Source organism: Larus michahellis, chromosome 7, assembly GCF_964199755.1.
Source record: "Larus michahellis chromosome 7, bLarMic1.1, whole genome shotgun sequence".
NCBI lineage: Eukaryota > Metazoa > Chordata > Aves > Charadriiformes > Laridae > Larus > Larus michahellis.
The window spans coordinates 5922239-5944663 of NC_133902.1; the positions used below are offsets into that span (position 1 = coordinate 5922239).

The 22425-nt window shown below is 50.2% G+C and overlaps 2 protein-coding genes across 3 annotated transcripts in view; both read left to right on the plus strand.

Annotated features, from left to right (window-relative positions):
- Positions 1–11407, plus strand: part of VPS53 (VPS53 subunit of GARP complex) — a 73756-nt gene extending 62349 nt beyond the window's left edge. The window contains exons 19-23 of one of the 2 annotated variants that reach the window (XR_012588218.1): positions 893–962; positions 4832–4969; positions 7892–7996; positions 8385–8807; positions 10402–11407. Coding sequence is in view for 1 of the 2 variants with exons in the window: in XM_074593872.1 (XP_074449973.1) it covers positions 893–962; positions 4832–4969; positions 7892–7996; positions 8385–8555 (484 nt within the window). In the remaining variant the exon portion in view is untranslated. Of the gene's footprint in view, positions 1–892; positions 963–4831; positions 4970–7891; positions 7997–8384 lie in introns of both variants that reach the window. The other variant, XM_074593872.1, reaches the window with a different exon arrangement.
- Positions 11408–15322: 3915 nt separating this feature from the next.
- RFLNB (refilin B) lies at positions 15323–21691 on the plus strand. The gene is made up of 3 exons (XM_074595657.1): positions 15323–15594; positions 17251–17360; positions 18666–21691. Exons 1-3 carry the CDS (start codon positions 15385–15387, stop codon positions 18994–18996), a joined length of 651 nt encoding a protein of 216 aa, XP_074451758.1. The 5' UTR covers positions 15323–15384; the 3' UTR covers positions 18997–21691.
- Positions 21692–22425: the final 734 nt, after the last annotated feature.

The window sequence follows — 22425 nt, forward strand, 5'->3', positions numbered from 1 at the left end:
TGCTGGCCCCTCTCCTCGCGTCCAGCTCCTGGGTTGTCCTGGTGCTGCAGCTCGGTAGGGTCAGTGGGGCAGGAGCTTGTCTTGCAGGTGCTCAGCCAGCGCTTCTGCGAGAAGGGAGCATCTGCTTCTCTGCTGAAGAATGAAACTACTGCAAAGTCTAAAATCAAGAAGCAAAAAGCTAAAAGCAAAGCGGATGCTCTGGAGTACGTTGTCTAAGGTGATGAATATTGGGCTTCCACCCTTTCCAGATTCTCCCCGGTTGAGTAAATGTACCTTAGTCATTTTTCTGAGTCTGAAGTCCACGTTAGTAAAACGGTGTAATGGTGTTTTCCTTTTCATGAAACTTTTTCTTGTCTTGATTGTGTTGGCCAGAAGCTTTCTGGAAGAGTGCCTTTCTGTGTGAATGTCCAGGGCCCAGCAGACCTCCAGCCTTGGCTGGACCTCAAGTTCAGTGTGTAATATGCATGTTATGGAATTACTAGTGTGCAGTAAAATGTAGGTTCTGTATACGATCAAGATACTTCACTCCGTGAACAGCTATACTAATCCTGGCATGTTGCTGGTTTTATGATGTACAATAGTTTGTTTGCTTGTTCTTGACCTTGTACTGTAATACTTCATATATAGCTTATAGCAATTTATTTACACAGAGTATGTGGGCAACTTCTCAACTAATTTAGAGATCAGTATGGATTAACGAATTGTACCTAGGGTTGGTTGGTTTGTTATGTAGTATACTTCATGTGGCTGGAGTCAGCTTGAGAACCAGGCACTTACAGTGTCTTTTTGGAAAGCCGTCCTGGTTTGGTTTTGCATGCTTTGTTACCACAGAAGACCGTTTGACTCCAAATACTCGCATGTAATTGTGTCATTTTCTGTTTCTTTTCTGCAGCTCCTTCATTCCCAAGTTCATTAACCATCTCTTCAAGTGCAAACCTATTAGCATGGTGGGCGCAGAACAGGTAAGGAAAAGTAATTGCATTGGCTGTAATATTTCATCACTTTGATGTTCAAGAAGTCAAGGCAGGTTTTGTTAAAACAGGGCAGAGAGTTTATCAGGAGTGAATGTGTCCTGAGCTCTGGTGCAGCCGGGAAAACAGGAATACACTCTGGTACAGGGCAGAGTGGAAGGAGGTTTATAGTGATCCTGCCGCAGTTGAACCTGTCCTGGGAGAGGGGTCCCAGGCATCTTCCCAAGTAGGGGAGCTCTCGCTTTGCCAGTCAAAGCAACAGTAGCACGGGGACGACAAACCTCTTACGCACTTCTCTAAGGTGTCATGATGAGATTGTCTTCACTGTGCTCACACAAAGGAAAGTAAGTTGCTCGTGGCAGAACGTAATGCAAGAAGCTCCTGTGTCCTCCTGGGAAGGACTTGTTGTTCTGTCCCATGCTTTTGCAAAATAGGACGTCACTCAATCTCCTTCTGCTGCTACCGTGCCTTCTCCCAGGGTTAAACTCAAGCCTATTGCTTCTGTGCTCGGAAGAGCTGGGACATGGTCAATCTGTAGTTGACAACACAAAAACTTTCTAAAAAACAAAACCCAAAAAACTAAAACCCAACTCAAAGCCCCAGGTGTCCACGCAGTTTCTCAGCTCAGGTAGTTTAAACACCAAGCCTTTTTTTGGTAAGCTTCGAACATAAAACACCCACAGTGCTTGCTCTCACGTGACGGCGTGTGTGCCAAGAGCAGGTTGGTTCCTACGCACTCCCCAGGCGGGCCCAGTGACAGCGGTGCTCAGTGCCACGTGCCCGCGGTGGCAGCGTGCCAGCTCTCACGCAAAGCAACGCCAGATCCTCCCGGGAACTGTGTGTGCTGCTCCCAGGTGCTGGCTCTTTCCTCTGCGAGGAAGTGAAGCTGTGGGAGCCCAGGGGCTCCTCGGCAGCCTGATGGCAGTTTTGCTGGAGCCTGTGTCCTGGCTGAGTTCCACGGAGTGTAAGTAGATTTTTATCTCCTCTGGTTTGCCTGCTAGTTATGGATGGCTGCTGTCTTCCTCTCCTCAGAGCCGTGCCGGGAGGATGGGGCTGTGGAGGCGTGTTCTGTCCCCAAAATTGCTAAATGGGGGCCCTGGGCTTGGTGTGAGAGATGCTGCAGTGCCTGAAGACAGGACAGTTTCTTTCCTGCATAAATGCCTTCTGGGCCTCGCTTCCTCAGGCGTTGCAAACACACATCAACACACTGCTGCGTGGCGGGGAGGAGCCATCTCCACCTCTGCCACTCCATAACTGAGACCAGGGAAGTGACAGTCTGACATCTGGGGCTCAGGACTCCCCAGCTTTCACCCAGGAACCTGCGTCCCTGTGGTGCTGTCGGAGAACTGTAGCTACCCCAGGATGGCGAAACACAATGTCAAGGAAGGAAGGGTGTTGAATTATTGCCCCCTGAATTAGGTACGCGTTTCTGTTGAAATGCTCCTTGCCAGGAGCCCCTGTCCCCGAGCTGCACGTGGGTGGGCAGCGCAGGGCATTTACCACCTTGAGACGGTGGGTGCAGCTGCAGGGCTGGGACCCTCCATCTCCCACCCCTGCCCGTGGGCTGGGACCCCGCTGCTCTGCGAGGATGAGGTGTGGATGAGGCAGGCTTTCAGCTGTCCCCTGCACATACAGCTGCTCCCCTGTGGGCTGTTTGGGAAAAAAAAAAACAAAAAACACCAGCAGAATCATCCTTAATGGGATTGCTGGGAACTTCAAATCAGTGCCTTAAAAGCTGCTTGGGTTTTAGGCATCAAAGATGGGTTCTGAGCAGCGTGTGTCTGCAAAATGAAACAGGAGCTTTACATCAAAACCTTCCTTTTTCTTAATGGGAAGCAAATGAGTGAAGCACGGTTCCTGCTTGTCTTGTGCAATGAGCAATAACCTGAGAGTGATTAAATGAAGTCTTTTTTTTTTTTTTTTTTTAAGTAAGCATCTAAAGCGATGAACCGGTTGCCAGCAGTGGGCTTGCGTCTAATGTTAAAAGGTTTTTATATTACCGTATTGGAATAACAGGCCTAATTTGGTTCTTTAAAGCAGACTGGGAGGTTTTTATTAGCCTGATTCACAGTGAGTATATCTCATTATAACGGCACATACCTTCCTGGGGTTAGATGTACAGAGGTCTTCGGAAGCTGGTCTCCTCTGTCTCTGCACCGTGTCGGTCCTTAATTGCCTTTGCACCTTTTGAACACCCCCCCGGTCACCCACTGCCATCTTTCTGCACGGTTTTCTCTCCCCTGGTGTAAATGTGGTGGAATATGCTTTCCTGGTCTTCCCGGTCCTAAACACAGCTTTTCCTGCTGTTTGCTAATAATCATCTTTGAAACCTGGACACTAGGGTGTTATTTACGGAGTTGTTCAGCGTGTGGAACAGCACCTGTGGGGTTTCACTTTCTGTGTTTGTGTCTCTGTATTAACAGTTCTCCGTCTCGGCAAGCTTTGGCAGTGAGTTAGCAATGCCAGGGGCCTGGAATGGAAAACGGGGGGAAAGAGGGTGAGGGGAGAGATCCTGCGAGTGCTGCGTCTGTGGGAAAGGCTGCAGAGTGCACAAAACTCCTGTGAGACATGGGAGAGTTTACGTGGGAAAGACACGAGTTCCCCAACCATGGAAAAATCTTCCATCCATGGGATCCCTCGTAGACACACAGGAATCCAGCTACGACAGCCTGAGCCGACACCAGGCTCCAGCAGCTCCGGGGTGCACAGAGCTGCTCGTTTGTGCTGTGGTTTCCTGGCTTCCCAGGGTGAGATTGATGGCATCGGTTCATCTCGTGCAAACCATGAAACAGGCAGCACAGTGCGATGATACGCTGCTGCAGATAACAGGGGCCAGATTTGAGCTGGTGTGACCCTCTGCCCCTCCTCGGCTCAGTCCTTTGTATTTGAACGGAGTTCCCACGTGTGCTGAAAGCCATACCATAAACGTTCATATTGTTCGCGGTGACTGTTGGTGGGTTCTGCAGTGCCCATAACATTGTGTGTTCAGAAGAACGAGGTTCCACCAGCTCCCAAGAGCCCTTTTGCAGGAAATGCAGCAGCTGTGCCGATAGCCCAGTGGGTTTTCACGCTCTCTGCTGCCTAAATAAATTGTGCTTTTCTTCATCTAGTTTGATTTCATATTTCTGTTCTTCACCGGTCTTGCCTCACCTCTTTAAACATACTGTGCAATCAGAAGAGTGTGGTATTTGGGGTAATTTTTCTCGAAGAAACCCTAACCCACAGCATTTTGTCATCAGACAGTGCTTGTCTGGGCTGAATTTCGTGACTGCTCCTTGCTGCTTATTTAGCCACCGGCCCAGTAAAAACCAAAGTACAGACTGTGAGTTTGTGTGCCACTGAGCACAGGGTATCGAGTAGTTCTCAATCTAGCTGGATTGTGTTGCAGTTTTCTTTTCAAAGAAAAAATAACTGAATCAACAAGTGGTTGAGTAAATGCAGAAAACCGCACGATGGGTGGTTGGGCGCAGGAGGAAGCATGGTGTAAATTCATTTGACCTCAGTGTCTAAATAATGCTACAGCTACAGGTAGTCGAGATTGTTTCACTTTATACTGTCCAGAGGAAGAGGACTGGAAACCCACACCTTACGTGTCAGATGTTGAGCTGCCATAAGTCATTTCAAGTCAGCAGAGCAGTGCTCTCTTAAAATCAACGAACGGTGACGATACGTAGCCCCGGGTGATTGTGTCTCCTTCAAGTGTCGTTATGTGGGTCAGTCCCTCCTGTTCCTGCAGTCCAATTACTAGGACTTGTTCCAATGTGGGAAGTGTTAAACTTTTTAAGGATGTTGGATTATAGCAGCTAATGGAGCTTGGTAAAAGGGACCTGAATAACAGGGTGCGATTAACTCTATTGCAGCTGCTGCTGGACACTCACTCTCTGAAGATGGTTCTCCTGGATCTGCCCTCCATTGGGTCCCAAGTGGTGAGGAAGGCTCCTGCCAGCTACACAAAGATAGTGGTGAAAGGCATGACTCGGGCTGAAATGATCCTGAAGGTAACTCAAGACTTTTGATAACCTGCCAGCCAGACTGCTGGACTGGGAATCGGAGCGAACGAATTCCAGGGGGCCCTTCCTTTGAACGCAGCAATCTGCAATCGCACATGAACGTATGCGAGCTTGTCCGGGTGCGCTGCCAGCTGTTCTACAGAACTGGCTTAGTCGCCTTGGTTTTGCCCCCACTTTCTTTTAGCATCGCATTTGAGTGTTTATCCTCATTTTTCAAGGGAACTGAGGGCTCAAGTTCTGCTTACTAGGAGAGCTGGGACACCAGATTCCCTCAGGAGCTTGTGAAAATCAGAGCTAGCATCCGTCAGTGTCTGCCGCAGGGCAAACCCTCCAGTTCAGGTTACTCCGGGCCTTTGTGCAGACTCCATCACGCAGGGGAGCCAAGCTGTGCTTGAGTCACCTGTTTACTGTCTAGTGTAACAGCCAGTGCAAACATGTCTGGGTTACTGTATTCACCAGAGTCCTTTTTCATTTTCCAGACCTGGTGCCTGGAAAATGACCCAAAAGCAGTGTGTTGTCTTCATAAAAAGTAACAAGCAAAGAAACCTCCCCTTCTCCCCCATTGCCTTGCTGGTTTGATCCCAGGAGAAGCCAAGGGAGCTGTGTGGTTGTGCCTTCCTGGGCGATGGGATTGTCCCCTGCTCACCAGCAATGCCGTGGAGATGTTCCTGTGAGTGAGTCAGAGGGACCCGGGGTCGGGCAGGACAGGCAGCTGCCAGCCACAGCCTCCTGTAAGTGCAGCCAAGGCAAGGAGGGTGTGCGGAGCCCGAGCTGCTCAGCGTGGCTTTGCTCCTGTGCCCAAGGTAATGTCACAGCTGAGTTTGCATTCTGAATTCAGAAATCAGTTCTGCGATTCCATGCTTTTATTGTGAGGTGACTGAGATGTCAGTAGATACCTTAAAGCAAGTCTAAATTTTCTTAGAAATGACCTGAAGAAGAACAGTCTGGTACTGCTGACAGAGGAGCAGGGAAGATTGGTGCCTGTTGCGTACAAAAACAGATCTTTCCTTGGAGTTTATATGTGAATCAGAAAAGTAATGGAGTTAATTTGTCTGCCCTTGACATCACATTGGCTTTATCGGGATTGAGATGAAAGCAGTATAGGCAGTGCCTCGGGCAGGCAGTGCAGGCCGCGGGGTGCTGCTGGTCCGCAGGCTGTGCAGTAGCAGCGTGACGGCTTTTTCAGAGTCCCGTGCTTGCCCCGCTGCTGCGTGAAGCACTTCTGCCAGCCCCAAGTGAGCGCTCTGTGTCCGTGTAACTAGTAATTAAACAGCGATACGCTCATGGCATTTAGCGCTCCGCAGAGGTGTTTTACAAAATAATGCCCCGTGTAATCGGCGGGCGATGGGGCCGAATCGTTGGCTGGGGCAGGTTTGTTAAGTGTAGTGACTGAATAGATCACCCCAAGCCTAAGTAACCCACACACAGCATTTGGGGCTGGTGTCAGCACCCATCTCCTGGGTTTGGGAGAGAAAAAAAAGGCTCTTGGAAGTGCCTGCTCCCGCTGGACCACCAGCATCTCTGTAAGAAGCTTTCCTTGCAGGAGCCCAGTGCTGACTGGTCATTTCTGGACATCCCGTTTGCCTTGTGGGTTGCCTCTTTTTATCAGTGCTCAGACTCTCTGCTTTTTCCAAATTGTACATTAAGAATCTTTTCTCTGAGAACTGTTTCACCCCATCAGAAGCAACGCCTCCTTGGTGTTTTCAGGGCTCTCCTACCTAGTACCAAGGTGGCTCAGAAGCGATGCCTCTGTTGCATGCAACAGTACCGCCGTACAGAAGTGTGCCCGGGCTTATACCAGTGTAGCTAATTCAGTAGGAGCATCATTGAGCCCGTAGATGGCACGAACAAATTCATTCAGCTGAGCCCTACAAAGCACAGATGCAAGCGGGGAGGAGGGCGTCAGGGTGCGCACGTCCCGCAGAGCTGTTTCCTTTCTCCTCTGGCTACACTGTCTGAAGTTCCAGCTTTTCATCTTGGCAGAAGATTTTTACAAGGGCTGTAAATTAAGGATTTATAAGTGTATACATGGCTATGATGTTTCATTGGTCTGAAGTGCAGGGGAAGAAAGAAATGTCTCAGTGACGGAATACAGTGTGGGGTGAGCTGGGTCAATGAAAACATATGGAAATGTTTTCAGAGACAGGGAAGAGTCTGGTCCTGCACTGTTTCTGCCCTGCATGCGCGCACACATTCACACACACACTTCCCCAGAAAGATGGTTTTGGCTGCCCAGCATTATCAAAAGATGTGTTCTCTGTGGAGCTCGCTGCTTATGTAAGGAAAATATAACAATGAGTAATCATCTTTCCAGCTTCAAGGCTATTTTAATTTTTTTCCTGACTTGACCATTGCTGGGCCGAAGAGGGTGTGAGCTCCAGGGCAGATGTCAGCAGGGTTTTCACACGCTGCATCCCCGCCTCTCTAGAGTTGCATACAAGAGGAGCTGCACCCAAAGGACAGAGCGGTTGCGTGTGGCACCGCTCACCCACCAGGTTACATGTCAGAAGCAGGAGGGGAGTGCGCAGCAGATCGCTCTCACCCACGCTGTCCCAGGGACGGAGGCGTACAACAAGATAAAATCATTGTCTTTGCCAGTACGCCAGTGCCTGCAAGCCCACAGGTGTACAGACAAAGCCCTGCTGCTCTTTGAAATGGGATACACAGCCCCTTAGATCCAAGCACCTGCTCTGCAGGAAGAGACCCCATCCTTCTCCCTGCTCCTTCCTTTACCTCTCTTCACTCATTTTACCTCTCAGTTACTAGCAGCATGTACAGCCACATTTCTTGTTCCTTAAGCATTTTATTTCAGGAGAAGCCAGGCCTGCTGTCGCTTGTGTGCCTGAGTTGACTGAGCACTGGCTTTAACTCATAGAATTTGTCTGATCTCTTTTTTTCTTGTCTCGGCAGGTGGTTATGGCTCCACACGAGCCCCCGGTTGTGTTTGTCGACAATTACATCAAGCTCCTTGCTGACTGCAGTACAGACACTTTCCAGAAGATACTAGACATGAAGGTTAGAGCCTGTCCCACAGGGTTTCTGCTCATCCGCTAGCACTGCTTAGAGATTGTTGGTGACTATTTTCAGTAGAAACATACAGTTTCTCCCAAACTCAGTTTGGGAGTGGGAAAAGCACTGTAAGGCAACCCTCTGTACTCTGAAAGCGTGCAGAGTTGCTATTGAAGAATAGCTTTTCAGTTCGCTCAGTATGCTCACAGCTGCCCTGGCTCCTGGGGCTGAGCTTCGTTGTCTCTGGATCATCCAGAGGTCTGCCTACAGCTCTTGGTGGCTGAACAAAAGGCTGGGGTTTGAAATGAGCTCTCCTGCAGCTAGTCTCATGCACACCCGCTCCCAGATCAATGAAGTCTAACCAGCTTGCTTCACTGGTCTTTTGCTCCCACAGGGCCTGAAGAGGAGCGAGCAAAGCAGCATGCTGGACCTCTTCCGCCAGCGCCTCCCGGCTCCCCCCTCCGGAGTGGAGAACGCCGGCTCCCTCTCACTGAGCGCTCCTACGCCCGAGCAGGAGTCCTCTCGGATACGGAAACTGGAGAAACTCATCAAAAAAAGACTCTAAGTGAACAGAAGGAAACTCTGTTGCTCAGGACTAGCTGCAGTGACGGGGAGCAAAGCTCGTCAGACTTACGATTTACAGTATGCTGCTGAAAAATCCGCGTCCCATCACTCCCATGCCCTGTGATCTCTTAACCATCATAGACCGCAGCACTCCATTCAGACCGAGGGAGGATCTGACCAGGGTGTTTGCCTTTAGACAGCTCAGCAGGAGTGAATCCAGGACATTACTGGGTCCCCGTGGTGGAGAAAACAGGTATCTGGAAATCAGCAGCTACAAAAACGGTTTAGGTGAACTCAGAGAATATCTGGCTGTGATTCACTTGGTGCCCCAGCCTTCAGCCTGGCTGAGCTCCTGCTGCAGCGCTGAGAATTTTGCCTGACAGTTCAGTGTTACTGCTCGCTCCCTGTCGCAGAGCTGTTCCTCTGTTTCATTATTTATTGGGGGAGGACGACCAGCCCAAAACCCTCACCACCACCAAAAAACCCCAGCCCTTTAACAGCTGGGATCCAGGCGTCTGCAGTTCCACTGATTTAATGAGATGCCCAGGAGAGAATCCCAAAGCAAATGCCCTGCTCCCAAGACAGGCTTGTGTAAACCACCAGTAAAACAGCAAGGCAACTCCTTTTCAGAACAGGAAGAAAGGGCTGAATTAATGCCTTCTGCACCTTGGCAAACCTCCTGCCAACAAGCCGGCAGCCTCTGTCGCTGTTACAGCTTAAAGGCCAAACCCTAGGCATCTGCGGAGCCCATCTCCAGCTGCTTGTTATTTCTCTTGCGTGTGCTGGACTCGCCCGCTGTCCCCGATGGGAGTTCCCATACCACATCTCGCCCTCTTTCCACAAAGGGCCGTTCATGGAGCAAGTGTCAAACAGCACCAGCCCCTCGTTCTCGCGCCAGACGGCACGTCCCGAGCAGGGGTGTGCCCCTTTGGCACCTTCGCTGCCCTGCAAGGAGAGATGCTGGAAATGTTGGCTTTAATGGGGAGCCTGGGCCTCTTCCCAGGACGGGACGCTAACACCAGCCTCAAACTTTGAGGGCCTTCCCCTCCTTCTCCTCTGAGCTTCAGCTTGCACCAGTGCAGAGGAGGAGAACCAGAGGTGAAATATTACGGATAACCCAGGCCCCCCTTCCCTGGGGGCCGGTTCCTGCTGACACCTAGCCACAAAGCCAGCATGGAGCAGGGTTGGGGTTGGTAGACATCAGCGCCATGCCCATGTGAGCTTCCCCAAGGAGCCTCAATGCAGGGAGAATCGCCTCGTTGGTGGCAACGCTGGGTTTCTTCCCAAACTCCTCTGTACCCTTTTTGGGGGACTTAGAAGGCATGTGCCCAAGAATGAACGATCGAATCCCATATGGGTTTAGGGGCAGATCAACCAGTTGTGCCTGCTTTATTTTCACTCAAGCTTCACTTGCATGTGCAGGAAAAAGAAGTCCTGTACCAGTTGGGCAGGTGAGGAGCAATCATGCTGTCAGATGCCTTCTTGGGAGGGTCATGCTCCCCACCAGGTCAATTTGGGCCTTAGGAGTATATTGATTAGGGGCTGTGCTCACCAGGGGTTGTAGTACTCACTGCTGCACATCTGGGAGGGGGGAAATTAGACATGCTCTGGGAAAATGAGCTCTGTCCACCCGAACTCAGAGCTTCACTGGGACCAGGGAGGAAGAGATGAAACGAGAAATCTCCGAGTGAGGCAGAAACTGGGCTTACGCTGTGTCTGCCTGTTCGTGCTTCAGCACTGACCCCTCTTGGGTGCAGGCTGCTTCCCCTTCCCTCTCCTCATCCCCATGGCTGTGGGAGGGCAAATTTTGTGCCTGGTTGGTAAAATCCCGTCTTTCCTTTGCACAGCTGGCAGGCGAGCCTGCGCTTGAACAGGCAGGAGTTGATCACAAGATTTGAGCAGAAAGAATAAATCTGCAGAATTAATCCTCACTGGTCAGGTTTTCTAACGCTGCTCAGACGGACCTGCCGCTGAAGCAAGGTGTGCGCTAACAGGTACGCTAACACCAACTCTTCAGGATGTATTTTCAGGGGTCCCCAGGCTTGGGCCCTGGCGAGTGGACGCTCAGCTGCAGAGAGCCACAGTGGTGATCTCCGCCGAAGAGCAGCAGTGACAACACTTGTGGGGAGGGACAGCAGTTTCTCGTCACTCCAGTTTTACAAATCTTCCTGAGTCCGCTGCTGCTTCGTTTATTTCCTCTGCTGATTTCACATCAGGTGACGAAAGAAGGAACGGTGGTTGAAAGCACATCAGGATTGTAAACTGCCGTTCCCCAAAGACAGATTATCTGAAGGTGCATGTGCGGGATGTTCACACGTTATCAAATGCAATAGCCAGGGAGGAGGGAACACGGGTTTGCAGAGATTCATTATTCCCATGGGGGGGATGGATAATTTATTTTAGATTAATTTTTCTTTGCTCTCTCTATGGATGACTCTCTAACTAAATTATGAATAGCTGAAGGCGATGTTCAAGTTATCATCACGTGTCTTTCCCCGAAGGCTTCCCCCATTTCATTCTGGAGATAAGAGGAAATAAAAGGAAAAATTAATTTTTAGTTTCAATCTATGAAGAATGCTATGGGTCTGGGTGTTTGGAGTTCCACTTTTAGAGAGCAAGTCCACATTTTTCTACTTTCGGCGTAAGGGTATTTTCCCCTTGACTCTTGGGTATTTATCAGATTTGGCATGTCTGTATGTGTACATTAGCTGTTTGGGGTTTACATCTCTGGGGAATAAAGGATAATTTTTTTTCTGTATAAAATGCCACTTTTTACGTTTTCTGGCTGAGGTGTAATTCTGGCTGTATGTCGGGGTATGACACTAAAATGAATTAAATGGTTACTGATGTTCATCTGTGGGTGTTTTCTGTGCAGCTGCCACGCAGCAAACCCCTGGGGTGGGATGGACCTCACCCAAAATGCGCTGGACCCGGGGCTTTCTGCTGTCCCTCTCCGTTGCTCTCTCCTGCAGTTTCCCTCTTTTCTGGCTTCTCCACCTTCTGCTGCTCCGGCAAGCAGCTCTCCACCAGCAGCATCTGCATTCGCAGCAGCTCCCCGCGCCGTGCAGGCAGTTCGGCAGAGCTGACCTTGTGGCCCTAAATAATTGGATCATTTCTGATGCCTTTAACTGCTGGAGAGATTTCTGAGAGATACTAATTTTTCCTTTGAAATTAAGAGGTAGCGCCTTTTTTTTCTGCATGGTGCATGACGTTGGGGGAGTTTCTTTTGCTTGGAGAGAATTAATGACTCATTTGCTTTTCTCCTACTGCTTTGCCGGTCCTGCCCCCTCCACCCTTGGGCAGGAGCAGCCTGTGACGGGCAACGCGGGTGTTTATTTCTTGCACCAGATTTACAGCTGTGACTTCGAGCATCCGAGTGACGACGTCCAAGTCTCCACAAGCCTTTTCTTGGCCGCAGCTGGGCGGGTGGCAGACGCGGATGCTGTTGGGCAGCATCAGGCCGCAGCTCTGCTGCACTTAGGAAAATTGAGCTGAAACATTTGTCTTTGGGCTGTGTCAGAAAAGGCTTTGGCAGAAAAGGCGTTCCTCTGCACGCCTGCTCTGCTGGGGCCAGTTACGCCAGCTAGTGCTGCCGTCACCCAAAATTTCTAGGTTAAAGCCTGTGCTAATTCCCTTCTCTCAGCCAGAGCAGCTCCACTGGTCCTGAGCTGGAGTCCGGATGGGAGCACATGGGCTCGAGTATGTTGTCAGCCTTGCTGTTGAGGGGACATCTGGGGTGGTGGGGATCTGGAGCCAGAACTGCTTGGGGTGCTGGGGGTCCCTGCTGCGAGCGGGACAGGGGGTGGCTCCCTGGGCCCTCGCCTCGCTTGGACATGGGGTCACCAGGACCAAAGTACTGCAGTTTCCCTGGCTCAGACCTCTGGGTTGTGGTGGTGCCCTCCCATTCCCAGCAGGACACAGGGAGCCCACGGGGCTGCCATCAGGGTCTGTGTCCCACAGGGAGAAGAAAATCAGCCTTTGCTGCTTGCAGCACATGGAGCTTCCTGAAGCCCTGGGTAAACCTTGGCTTGTGGGTCGGCAGTTTGTGAGGGCGACAGCAGCAGGGCTGTAAAAGTCGATCAGCAACTTCAGCGGTGTGCCGTTGGCATTCATCCCTGCAGCCGAGCTGCTCAAACCACTCTCAGGGGTCCCGTCAATCCCACCTCTTGGAAGTGTCACTGTGAGCGCAACCCCGGTGCCCGGCGGGCTTGTCGTCTGCACCGTGCGGAGCAGCCTGGCATTTCCCACCATTTGGAAATAATTTTCCATTGTTATCAAATAACACGGGATCCTTCTGATTTGCTTCCCCCTGTGCACAGCGACAGCCCCCCGCACCGCGTCAATGTGACTATTGTTCGGTTGCTGATTAAGCCGAGCACACCCAGCCCCAGTGGAAAGTCCTTTATGGAAGGAGGACCTTGATAAGATACTTGTATCTGCTCTGTCTCGGCTGTGCACGGGCAGTTAAAAAGTAAATAACATGGACAAACAGGCTGTGATGTACAGGCAGGAGCAAAGATTTCCAGTGCCATCAGGGATTGCACAGATTGAGAGGCTTAAAAAGAAACAGGCTTTCCAAGAGGACACATGCCTTAAAAGCAGGACACATGCCTAAAAGATCCCCTGTCTACAGCGGGTATCAATAGTATTTTCATTATCAAGTCGTTAAAATTCTGGTTAAACACTTCCCTTTTGTCCTTTGCAGCTCTGGATGTTGGCACTGCGGGAGATCCTGGGGTCTGAGCCCGGTGCAAGGCAGGGCAGGCTGCGGAGCCCCCTCGGCTGCTCAGACACTTCCATTTCACCTGCCAAGCCCAGAAACAAGAACCTGGAAGGGCACAAAAAAATTGCCGTTTGTGTCAAGCCAGGTCAGTGTGGGAGATTTTTTGCTAGTACAGAAAGAGCAGCAAGATTTCCAGAAGCCCGTGCAGCCCAATCCAGGCACAGGCGGCTGCAGCTCTGCAGGGATCCCCAGGCACTGAGATCCCTCGCACTCAGATCCCGATCCCCACGGGAGCGGCCGTGGGGACACCCACAGCCCTCGGAGGTGGCTGCTGGGAGGTGCCACAGGTCCCCACCTTCTAAATTGCACTAACTCGATTGTTGGCAGCATGGTTTTTAGCCCAGGAGCTGCACGGCAGCTCTGAAATAATGATCGCGTTCATCTGGAAACTGCTCCAGCGCCTTCTGAGGCGTCTAATTTCATAAAGGGCTTTTATGGGAGATTTTGGAGCAAGGAGCGATCAGCTTTCCCATTGCTCGCAGAGACCAGAATCTCTTTTTTTTGGGATGCATTTAAATCAAAAGGAAGAAAACACCTGTCCAGCACATTTCCTCAGACCCCAAAGATTTCAATCAAAATTTTTAATGTTCTTTTTCTTTCCATCTGCATTTTTCAGCAAAGACAAACAGCCTCATAGTATTTCTTCAAAGGAATGTAAATTCCTTGAGGAAGTCTCCGGAGTTCCCAGCACCGCATAGCTGCAAACCACAGACGCCTACGGCTGAAAGCTCTGCTCTGCTTTTAATTTTGGGGCAGGGAAGGAATTCTTTTCAGGGGTTTGGGTTCACTTGTGCTGGGCCCGTCAGGCCAGACTGCTTGTTACTGCACAGGGGAGTGTTGACTTTGGCCGGCTGCAGGCAGTTGCTTTCCCTCCACAAGAGTATTCCCCCACTGAATCTGATGACATGGCGCAATTATTTCATTAGGATTTTCCAAAAAACGTTCCCTCGGTCTCCTATAGTGCTAGAAAGACCTTTTCCCTCTGATTTCTTGTTTCGGCTTTGGCAGCTTTGCTTGAAAAGATGCAATTAAGGGTGGCAGCGCTGCTGCCTGAGTCCAAATCCTTGGGGGAGGGAGTTGAGAAAGAGCAGCCTGGGGGGAAAACCGTGAGTTTTGAAGGGTGCCGTTAGGTTCCCAGGGGTGAGTGAAACCTGTGCATAGGAGCTGCTGCTTTGCAGCCTAAATGAGGCCCCTGTTTTGGCTGTGAGCTGCCCTCAGAGAAAGCGGGGCAGCAGCTGCTGAGACTGAGCAATGGGAGAGGGTGGCTGAAACACGAAGGGAACAGCATCCCCCTCTCTCCTCCCCAGTTTCCCAGTGGAATTAGGTCCCCGCTCTTGTCCCAGTCCTGCCCCAGTGGTCCAGCGAGCACCATGCTGCCCTGCTCTGGTCACAGCTGCCCTGTACCTGTGATGGCATGAACCACCGCAGCCTGTCCCAGCCCCAAACCGTCCCTCGCCCACCAGCAGCGCCTGGTCAGACAGCGGGGTCAGGCCTGGCCTCAGCAAAAGAGAAGCTGTGGGTGCCCCATCCCTGGAGGTGTTCAAGGCCAGGCTGGATGGGCTTGGAGCAACCTGGTCTGGTGGGAGGTGTCCCTGCCCAAGGCAGGGGGTTGGATCTAGATGATCTTTAAGGTCCCTTCCAACCCAAACCATTTTATGATTCTATGAAAAACATCCAACCCCAAAACATTCCCATGCCTGGCATGGGAGCAGGGAGCGCATTAGGATGGTGTGCAGCCTGTAGGTTGGACTAGGGCCACGTTTGGGGCAACCTGTTGGGTCCTGGTTTGGCTGGGGACGGAGCGAGGGCGCAGCGGCCGGGCAGGGACGCGGCCCAGGGCTACGGGGATGGGACACCGAGAGGCCGGGCTGCACCGGGACGACGGGAGCACCGGTGGGATACGGGATGGGGCCCCGCGAGCGTCGCGGAGCAGCCCCCGCCCCCTGCCATGGCCTCGCCCCTGCGGCCCCGCCCCTCCCGCCGCCGCCCGGTCGCAGGCGGCGCAGGGCGCGGAGCGGCGGCGGGTGCGGGGCAGGGCGGCTCCGCCATGGTGGGTCGGCTCAGCCTGCGGGAGGTGCCCGACCTCCCGGACATGAGGAAGCGGGGCGACGCGGGGCTCGACAGCCCTGACTCCGGGCTGCCCCCCAGCCCCGGGCCCGCCCCCCCGCCCTGGCTCCTCGCCTCCGGCAGCCCCGACCGCGCCGCCGCCGCCGCCAACGGGCTGCCGGAGTCCGACCCGTCCGCGCCCGCCGCCGCGGTGAGTACCGGCACCGGCCGCCCCTGCCACCCCCTCCTGCGGCGTCGCTGCCCCGCAGCGCGGCGGGACCGGCGGGACCCTCCGCCCGGGGCTGGGGAGGGGCGCGGGACCGGCAGCCCCGGGCACCCGCCGCTGCTCTGCCGCTGCTCCCGGGCTCGGTCCCGCTGCGGCGGGGGCTGGGCCCCGCGCCCCGGAGCGGAGAAGCCGCTGCCCTTCGGACCCTGCCGTGATGTTTCGCCGGGGGACGGCCGGGGGGCTGCTTCTCCTTAGGCTTTCCGCCCCGGCCGCCCTCCAGGCCCCGCAGCATCCTTTGAGGAAGGGAGGGTGGAAAACTGGCCCGGTGGCGCTGGGGTTATTGGGGGGGCTGGCACCGGGGCAGCCGGCGTGGGGACAGGCTGGAAACGGCTGACTCCCGTTTCCCTCCCTTCCACCGAGCTCTGCTGCTGCTGTCGTATCCCCTAACGTGCCCACACCGGGAGGGAGCCCACTGGGGAACCGGGATGTCTGCAGCCAGGGCCATGTTGGGTCAGGGGAGCCGGCGGTGCTTTTAAAAAGCCTCCAGCTTTGGGATCAGCTCTTGCTGATGCAAGGGAAGCCCCTGTCTCTCCTGCCCCAGGTAGGGGTTGGGATGGCATTGCAGCGTGTCTTTGAAAATCCACGTGGAAAATGAACTGTTGTTATTCCGGAGAGTGACCAAGAGTAGGAAGTTTGTATATTAAACTATGGTTTCAGTAGTATCAGATAGAGATACGCTAGTTTTTCACAAAATGATTTTTGAATGTTGGCGCTGAGCTGTTGGCACAAATACTTTGGAAACTGCAGATCTGGAGGAAAGATCCTTTTTCTATAGGGATGCCGTGAAATTGGAAAAGACCATAGGAGAACCATGTGTTGAACAGGAGAGATGCTCCCAGCCCCCTCGCCCCTGGGTTGTGAAGCACATGTGCAGAGGTGGCTTCACAAACACAAGTGGGTTTCTTCCCTTCTGGGCCACTTTGGTTTCCTTCTGGCTGTGGGATGTTGCCGGGCTGGTGTCGGCTCATGGCGCTGCCCATGCAGGAGAGGAGCACGGGGATACTCTGTGGATCGCCGCTCAGTGGGAGTGAGATAATCCTTCCCAATAGGTCGCTCATGAATTAGCCAGGCTGGATTTAAAGCCTTCAAATAGTAGCCACTGCGTAGCTGTGGAACAAGGAGGTTGCTCATGGTGAGATGCCCTGCAATAATTTCCTGCTGTGATCTGCCCGCAGGCATTTCTGATGACTCCAGCAAGGAGAACACTCCCATACACTCACACAGTGTTAGCCATAATTGGATGTGAGCTCAAACAGCAAAGGGACTCTAGTTCACGCTGCAGAAAGCTGCGCTGCACCCAGGGGCTGTAATTTGTCTCGTTTCCCACAGTGGCTCCTCTGAAGTAAGCTCCCGGAGTTAGGACTTTGTCTTCAAAAAGTACATCTCGCCTCATCTTGGATGCTGTAGACCAGCGTCAAGTCAGACCTGCAGGTTGCACCCATAGGCATGTCTTGGACTAACAGATCCTCTTGCACGTAAATGTGAATCTCGACAGCTCTGTACCAAGGGCTAAATAAACGTGTTTTCTTGAGAATATACTGAATTGTAACATAAAAAGGATTATTTTTGCATTTTTTGCAGAATTCTGTGTTCTCCCCCAGCCCTGTTCTCTCCAGCTGCCCTCCAAGATTGTGTCCTTTATCCTTTGGTGAAGGAGTTGAGTTCGACCCTTTACCACCGAAGGAAATAAGGTAAATATTGTGTTACAGTCATCTAGTTTTGAAAGAGTTAGCATGTAAAGGAGTAGTTAGGCCTTATCAGTGCCTGTGAGTCAAGTTAATTTATTTGCAGAGCTATTGTTCCACGCAGCTGTACATTCCTGGACCTGGACATTAGTACAGGCTTGAAGGAGTGTTCAGCCTCTTTTAATCCCATATGGTTTTTTTCCAGGAAGACTTTCCTGTATTTTACTCTCGTGCTTTTACTGCATTGCAGTGCTGCAAAATGTTGACTTCCAGCTGATTAACCAGAAGGTAATCGTGAGGGAAGATCTTCAAAGCCACCATCTTTCTAGGACTTTTATTAGGGGAAAGAAATTTTGCTCTCGTAACTTCATGGTTTTATAAGAAGCACTTTCTGTCTTATCAGCTGTGGCTGGTTGTGTGAACTAAAAGAAAAGTTAGTATTCAGAGAGTACATAATTATTTTCTTTTAATGGGCTGCATCACTTCGCAGCCTGTGAATTACTGCTCTGAACATCAGGATTTGCAGTAATGGGAAACGAAGGCTCCCAGCTGATTACTGTGCAAGCAGAAGTAGACCGATAAAATCAAACAGAAGCCTAACGCAGGGGAGGGTAGAAAGAGTTGATGGCCTGGTATGGGGAAGGAGCCTGCGCTGTGGCTGGAATTGAAGGCCGTTAGAACCACGGAAAAGATAACACGGAGTTGTTGCAATGTGAAGGAGATGAAAACTTTCGCAAACCAGACACGGAGGATTTTCTTGCCAGCAGCGTTTGATGTGCAAATTGTAGTGTTTTCCTGCCAGTTGACTCTTCAGAAGTTTGCCTTCAGGGAGTGCCCCGTGCTGGGAGCGATAGCAGAGGACTCCCATGTGACTCTTGGCAGAGGAGAACTGAGAAAGTAACGTGTGCTTCCATGGACTTGGCACTCCGAGGAATTAGGATGCTTATGTGCAAAGCCTAAATGTAGATCTAGGCCCCTGGGTTTAGGCACTGGTGTTTGAAGGAGGTTCTTAGGTTCACGGGGGACAGGCTTAAAACAATGGACTGGAAGATTGAGAAGATGTTTGGTAGTGCTGGCAGCTGGACAAAACCGTGGCAGTGCCGGGTGTGCTGCTAATGTAAGGATTTTCCTCTTCCCATAAATGAGTGGGTAAGACGCCAGCAGACAGTGTTTGCGTGATGTGGCAGTTGCTGTGTTGAGGTGGCAGGTGCAGGGCTGAGGAGCCACCCCGGTACCCGACGGCTCTGCTTTGCAGAAAATGCAGCCTGCTATTCCAGAGCAGAGCTCACGCGTGTCTCTCCTGTATTTCAGGTACACGTCCTCAGTTAAATACGACTCGGAGAAGCACTTCATCGACGACATCTATATGCCAGTGGGCTTAAGCGTTTCCTCTTGCAGTCAGACGGTCATCTGTGTCCCAAACTGCACGTGGCGCAATTACAAATCAGAGGTCCACTTAGAGCCCCGCAACAAGCCCCAGCGTTTCACCAGCACCACCATCGTCTACCCGAAGCACGCCAAGACTGTGTACACCACCACGCTGGATTACAACTGTCGTAAAACCGTGCGGCGGTTCCTCTCCAGCATAGAGCTGGAAACGTCGGAGTACCTTGGGAATGACTGTGTCCTGGATGGTTGCTGACTGACGGCTGTCTCTCTTGCTCTGATCCATCCCAGTCCCATCTAACGTACTGTGCTAACTCTCCACTAGCTAAAGTGGGTACAGACCCTAACTTTCGGGTCAGGTTAAGGGAACCTTACCTGTCGCCACCTCTTTCTCAGCTCTTAATTCCTGCTTTAAGCATCAGAATGGCCTGAATGCAGTTTTCTGTGGGAACGTAACAGTAAGGAACTTGTTTCTTTGCCTTTTAAATTCATGAGTTCCTTCCCCTTCCCTGCAGTGCAGTAATCAGATGAAAATAAGGGAAGTATTTTCCCAGAGAAAAAATTGGCAGGTAAGAAAGAATGCAGAATAGCACCTGGCAGGTGGAAATCCATTTGATGCTTTGGGGTGATGTGCAAAAATAAGGGCAGTTTTCTCTCTTGCAGAGAATCTACCAGGCCTTTTGGTTACAGATAGCCAGAGCTGTCGTTCGTTTCAGTTTAGACCTCAAGACTGTTTTCTCTAGAAGAACCATCTCCTGGAAATTGCTGGAAAAAGCTAACAGAGGAAAAAATTGGAATTCTGCATTTAGCAGAACACAAAAATGTTGTCCTATGGCATTCATGTCTAGTTTGAAGGTGTAAGTTGGAAAGAAGAGGAATTCTGAGTAGAGCAGGAGATTAACTGTTTTTGCAGCTCCAAGCAGTAGAGAAAGGCTCAGGTAATTCAAGTTTTCTAGATGAATGGCGCGATGCATCTTCTGTACTTATAATGACTTCTGCAGCGCTATAGTCTGTGTAACACACACTAGCATTTCTGTGCATGTAGTAGGACTTGTATGGAGAGTATCAGGCCAAAATTATCCATGTATTGTTGGAAAGTCAGGTCTTGACAGTGTGGTGGTGGAAAAACACCAGTGCCTAGTTTTTACCGATGTACTGTCTGCACTAAGGGAGTTGTAACTAGGAAAGTTTCAGAAAGTGAGCCACGTATGCAGGGACCTAGAATGGAGAAGGAAATGCTGAGTTCGGGTGTGAGATGCTGCTGGGGGGGTGTGTGTGAAGAGGTGGATGGTAGCAAAGGATGGGCAAATTTCTATTGCATGGCAAAATCCACAGCTGTAGCTCCGCTTCCCCATTGAGCTTCTCATTGCAAAGGTCTCTGGACTTTGGTATTCAGGATGTCACTGCGATGGGGTAGCATTGGCCTGTCTGTAGGCTGATGAATAACCCCTCCCGTCCCAAGTGCATGATGAGTTTGTGGACCAAAGGGAATAACTTCGGATACTATGGAAGTCCATCTGGGTGGTACATGCATTAGTTTATCAGGCGCTTTGATGAAAATAAGATGGAGAGGTTTCTTGCTTTACCCAAATGGTTTGGTTTTTTTAATATTGACAGAGAGCAGTGTAGTGTGGGGAGCATCTGCTTTTAGGACCGTGGCTTACGTTGGTGGCTAGTGTGGTGTAGCAACTCAGAAACGCTTGGTAAACTTGACTTAGCTGGACACGGCTTTTCCATGTATTCCAAAACTCCTCTGAGGTGTGGATCACCTCCTGGTGCAACATCAGCCCCGAACCCGCTTTTAAAGAGGACTTCACATAGCCCCAAGGGTGAATTTTGTCAGTGGTGAGTTAGAAACTGGGAGCCTGTTCTTGAGCTGTACTTAGGCGTGTTTGTGCAAGTGTGAGGAACGGTGTGAGAGTGTACTCTAGTGTGAACTGAAATGATTTGGGAGACTAAAAATGCAGCGGGAAGGAAGGCCTGAGTTTGTGTGGTTGGGGTTTTTTGTTGTTTTGTTTTTTTACGTATTTATTAGCTCAAAACAGAACATCCTTAATCTTTGGTAGTTGCCTCGGAAAGTCAGATCCTAAAACAGTCCCAGGGTGACAGAGGATGCCAGTCAGGTAGGCTTTGCTCCAGAGTTAAGAGCGGTGCGGTCTTTTCATTAAACATGCTGGTTTCAGACTACAGTATTTAGGAGATGTCTTAAAAACATGTTGCGACTCTCCCCTAAACGTTGCCCCAAGATATACTTGTGTGACAGAAGATGCAACTCGGCCCCTAAGTGTGTGGGGTTTCAAATGGACAGAACTCTTCCTTGGGAAAGCCATTGTGTCATTGCTCGCTTCACAGTTTTATGTACCTTGCTCCTGAAACATCTGGTGCTGGCCACTGTTGGACACAGGACGCTGGAAGAACACGGACCCTGGATTGCTCCGACAATGCTCTTCCAATGAATTCATTTGCAGGAGATCTAAAAGAAGATTATTTTAAGTTGTAATCATTAATTGTCCCTGCTTAGAAATGAAATGACCCTTACACTATGGTTTTAGGATAAAGCACTTGATTTTTATAAAGCAAACAAACTTAATTATGTACCTCTTAAAAATATTTTAATTGGTAGAGATACCTTTTAAATTATTTATGTTCCAACATTTGCAAAGCTCTGATTAGCTCTGTGCAAGTGTTCTGATGTCTGTGACGTTTCCCATCCCCCTTCTAATTTTCAGTTTGTATTTTACTTTATTGGTAATAAAGGATCAGAAAACCATCATATAGGAAAGACTCTTTATTTTTCACTCAAAGCTTTTCAGTGTTTATTATGGTATTTACTTAGTAATAAATTCATAATATATTCTGCCAATCCCAGCTCCCCTCTTCTTTCTGTTATACCATGTGTTGCTGTTGTTTACATATTCTAGGAAGGCGTTCTCTATATAAAACTGTGTATTTAAAAAAAAAAAAAAAAAAAAAAAAACACCAAATCTTGTGGGTTTATCAGTTTTGTAAGACACTCAACAAAGTGCCTTGAAGACAGCTGAAAATCCTCTCCTGTATGTATTTTAGTCTTTCATCTGGTATAGTTTTACTTTTACAGAAGGTTTCTGGTATGGATTTCAGGATATCCTGCAAGTGAAGCACTTACGCTTTTCAAATATCACAAGTATTTAACCAGACAGGAATTTCTTTTAAATTTTTGTTAAAAATGTAGATGCTCAAATGCTGCTTTAGTAAATACGGCATAAAATAAGACTAGAACGTGCTATGCATTAAACTTTATAAAAACTATTGTTTTGAGAGAAATACTATAGTGTTTTTCTAGATGCTTAATCTGTTCTTCAAACCTTTCCGAATTTGCAGGCGTGCTGATTTTGTTAGTATCTCTGGCAGAGTAGTAATGGATGCAATTGAACATCAGTTAATTAATTCGTAATGGGATTTTTTGCTTACTTTTTATTGTTCATCTGGTTATCTGCTTGCAAAAGCTCTAGATTTGCATGTAATGACATTATTGGAATCTAGGGAGCTCTGAAGCTATTCTAAAGCATGCCGCTGCTCCTGCAAAAGTTTGCGCAAGTGTTTGAATATCATGCAGTGTTTAGAGTTTTCTCCTTAAAACAGGAGAAAAGCCATATATAAGCATCAATTGTTGTATAAAAGACAATCCATTTGAAAAGCCATGAAG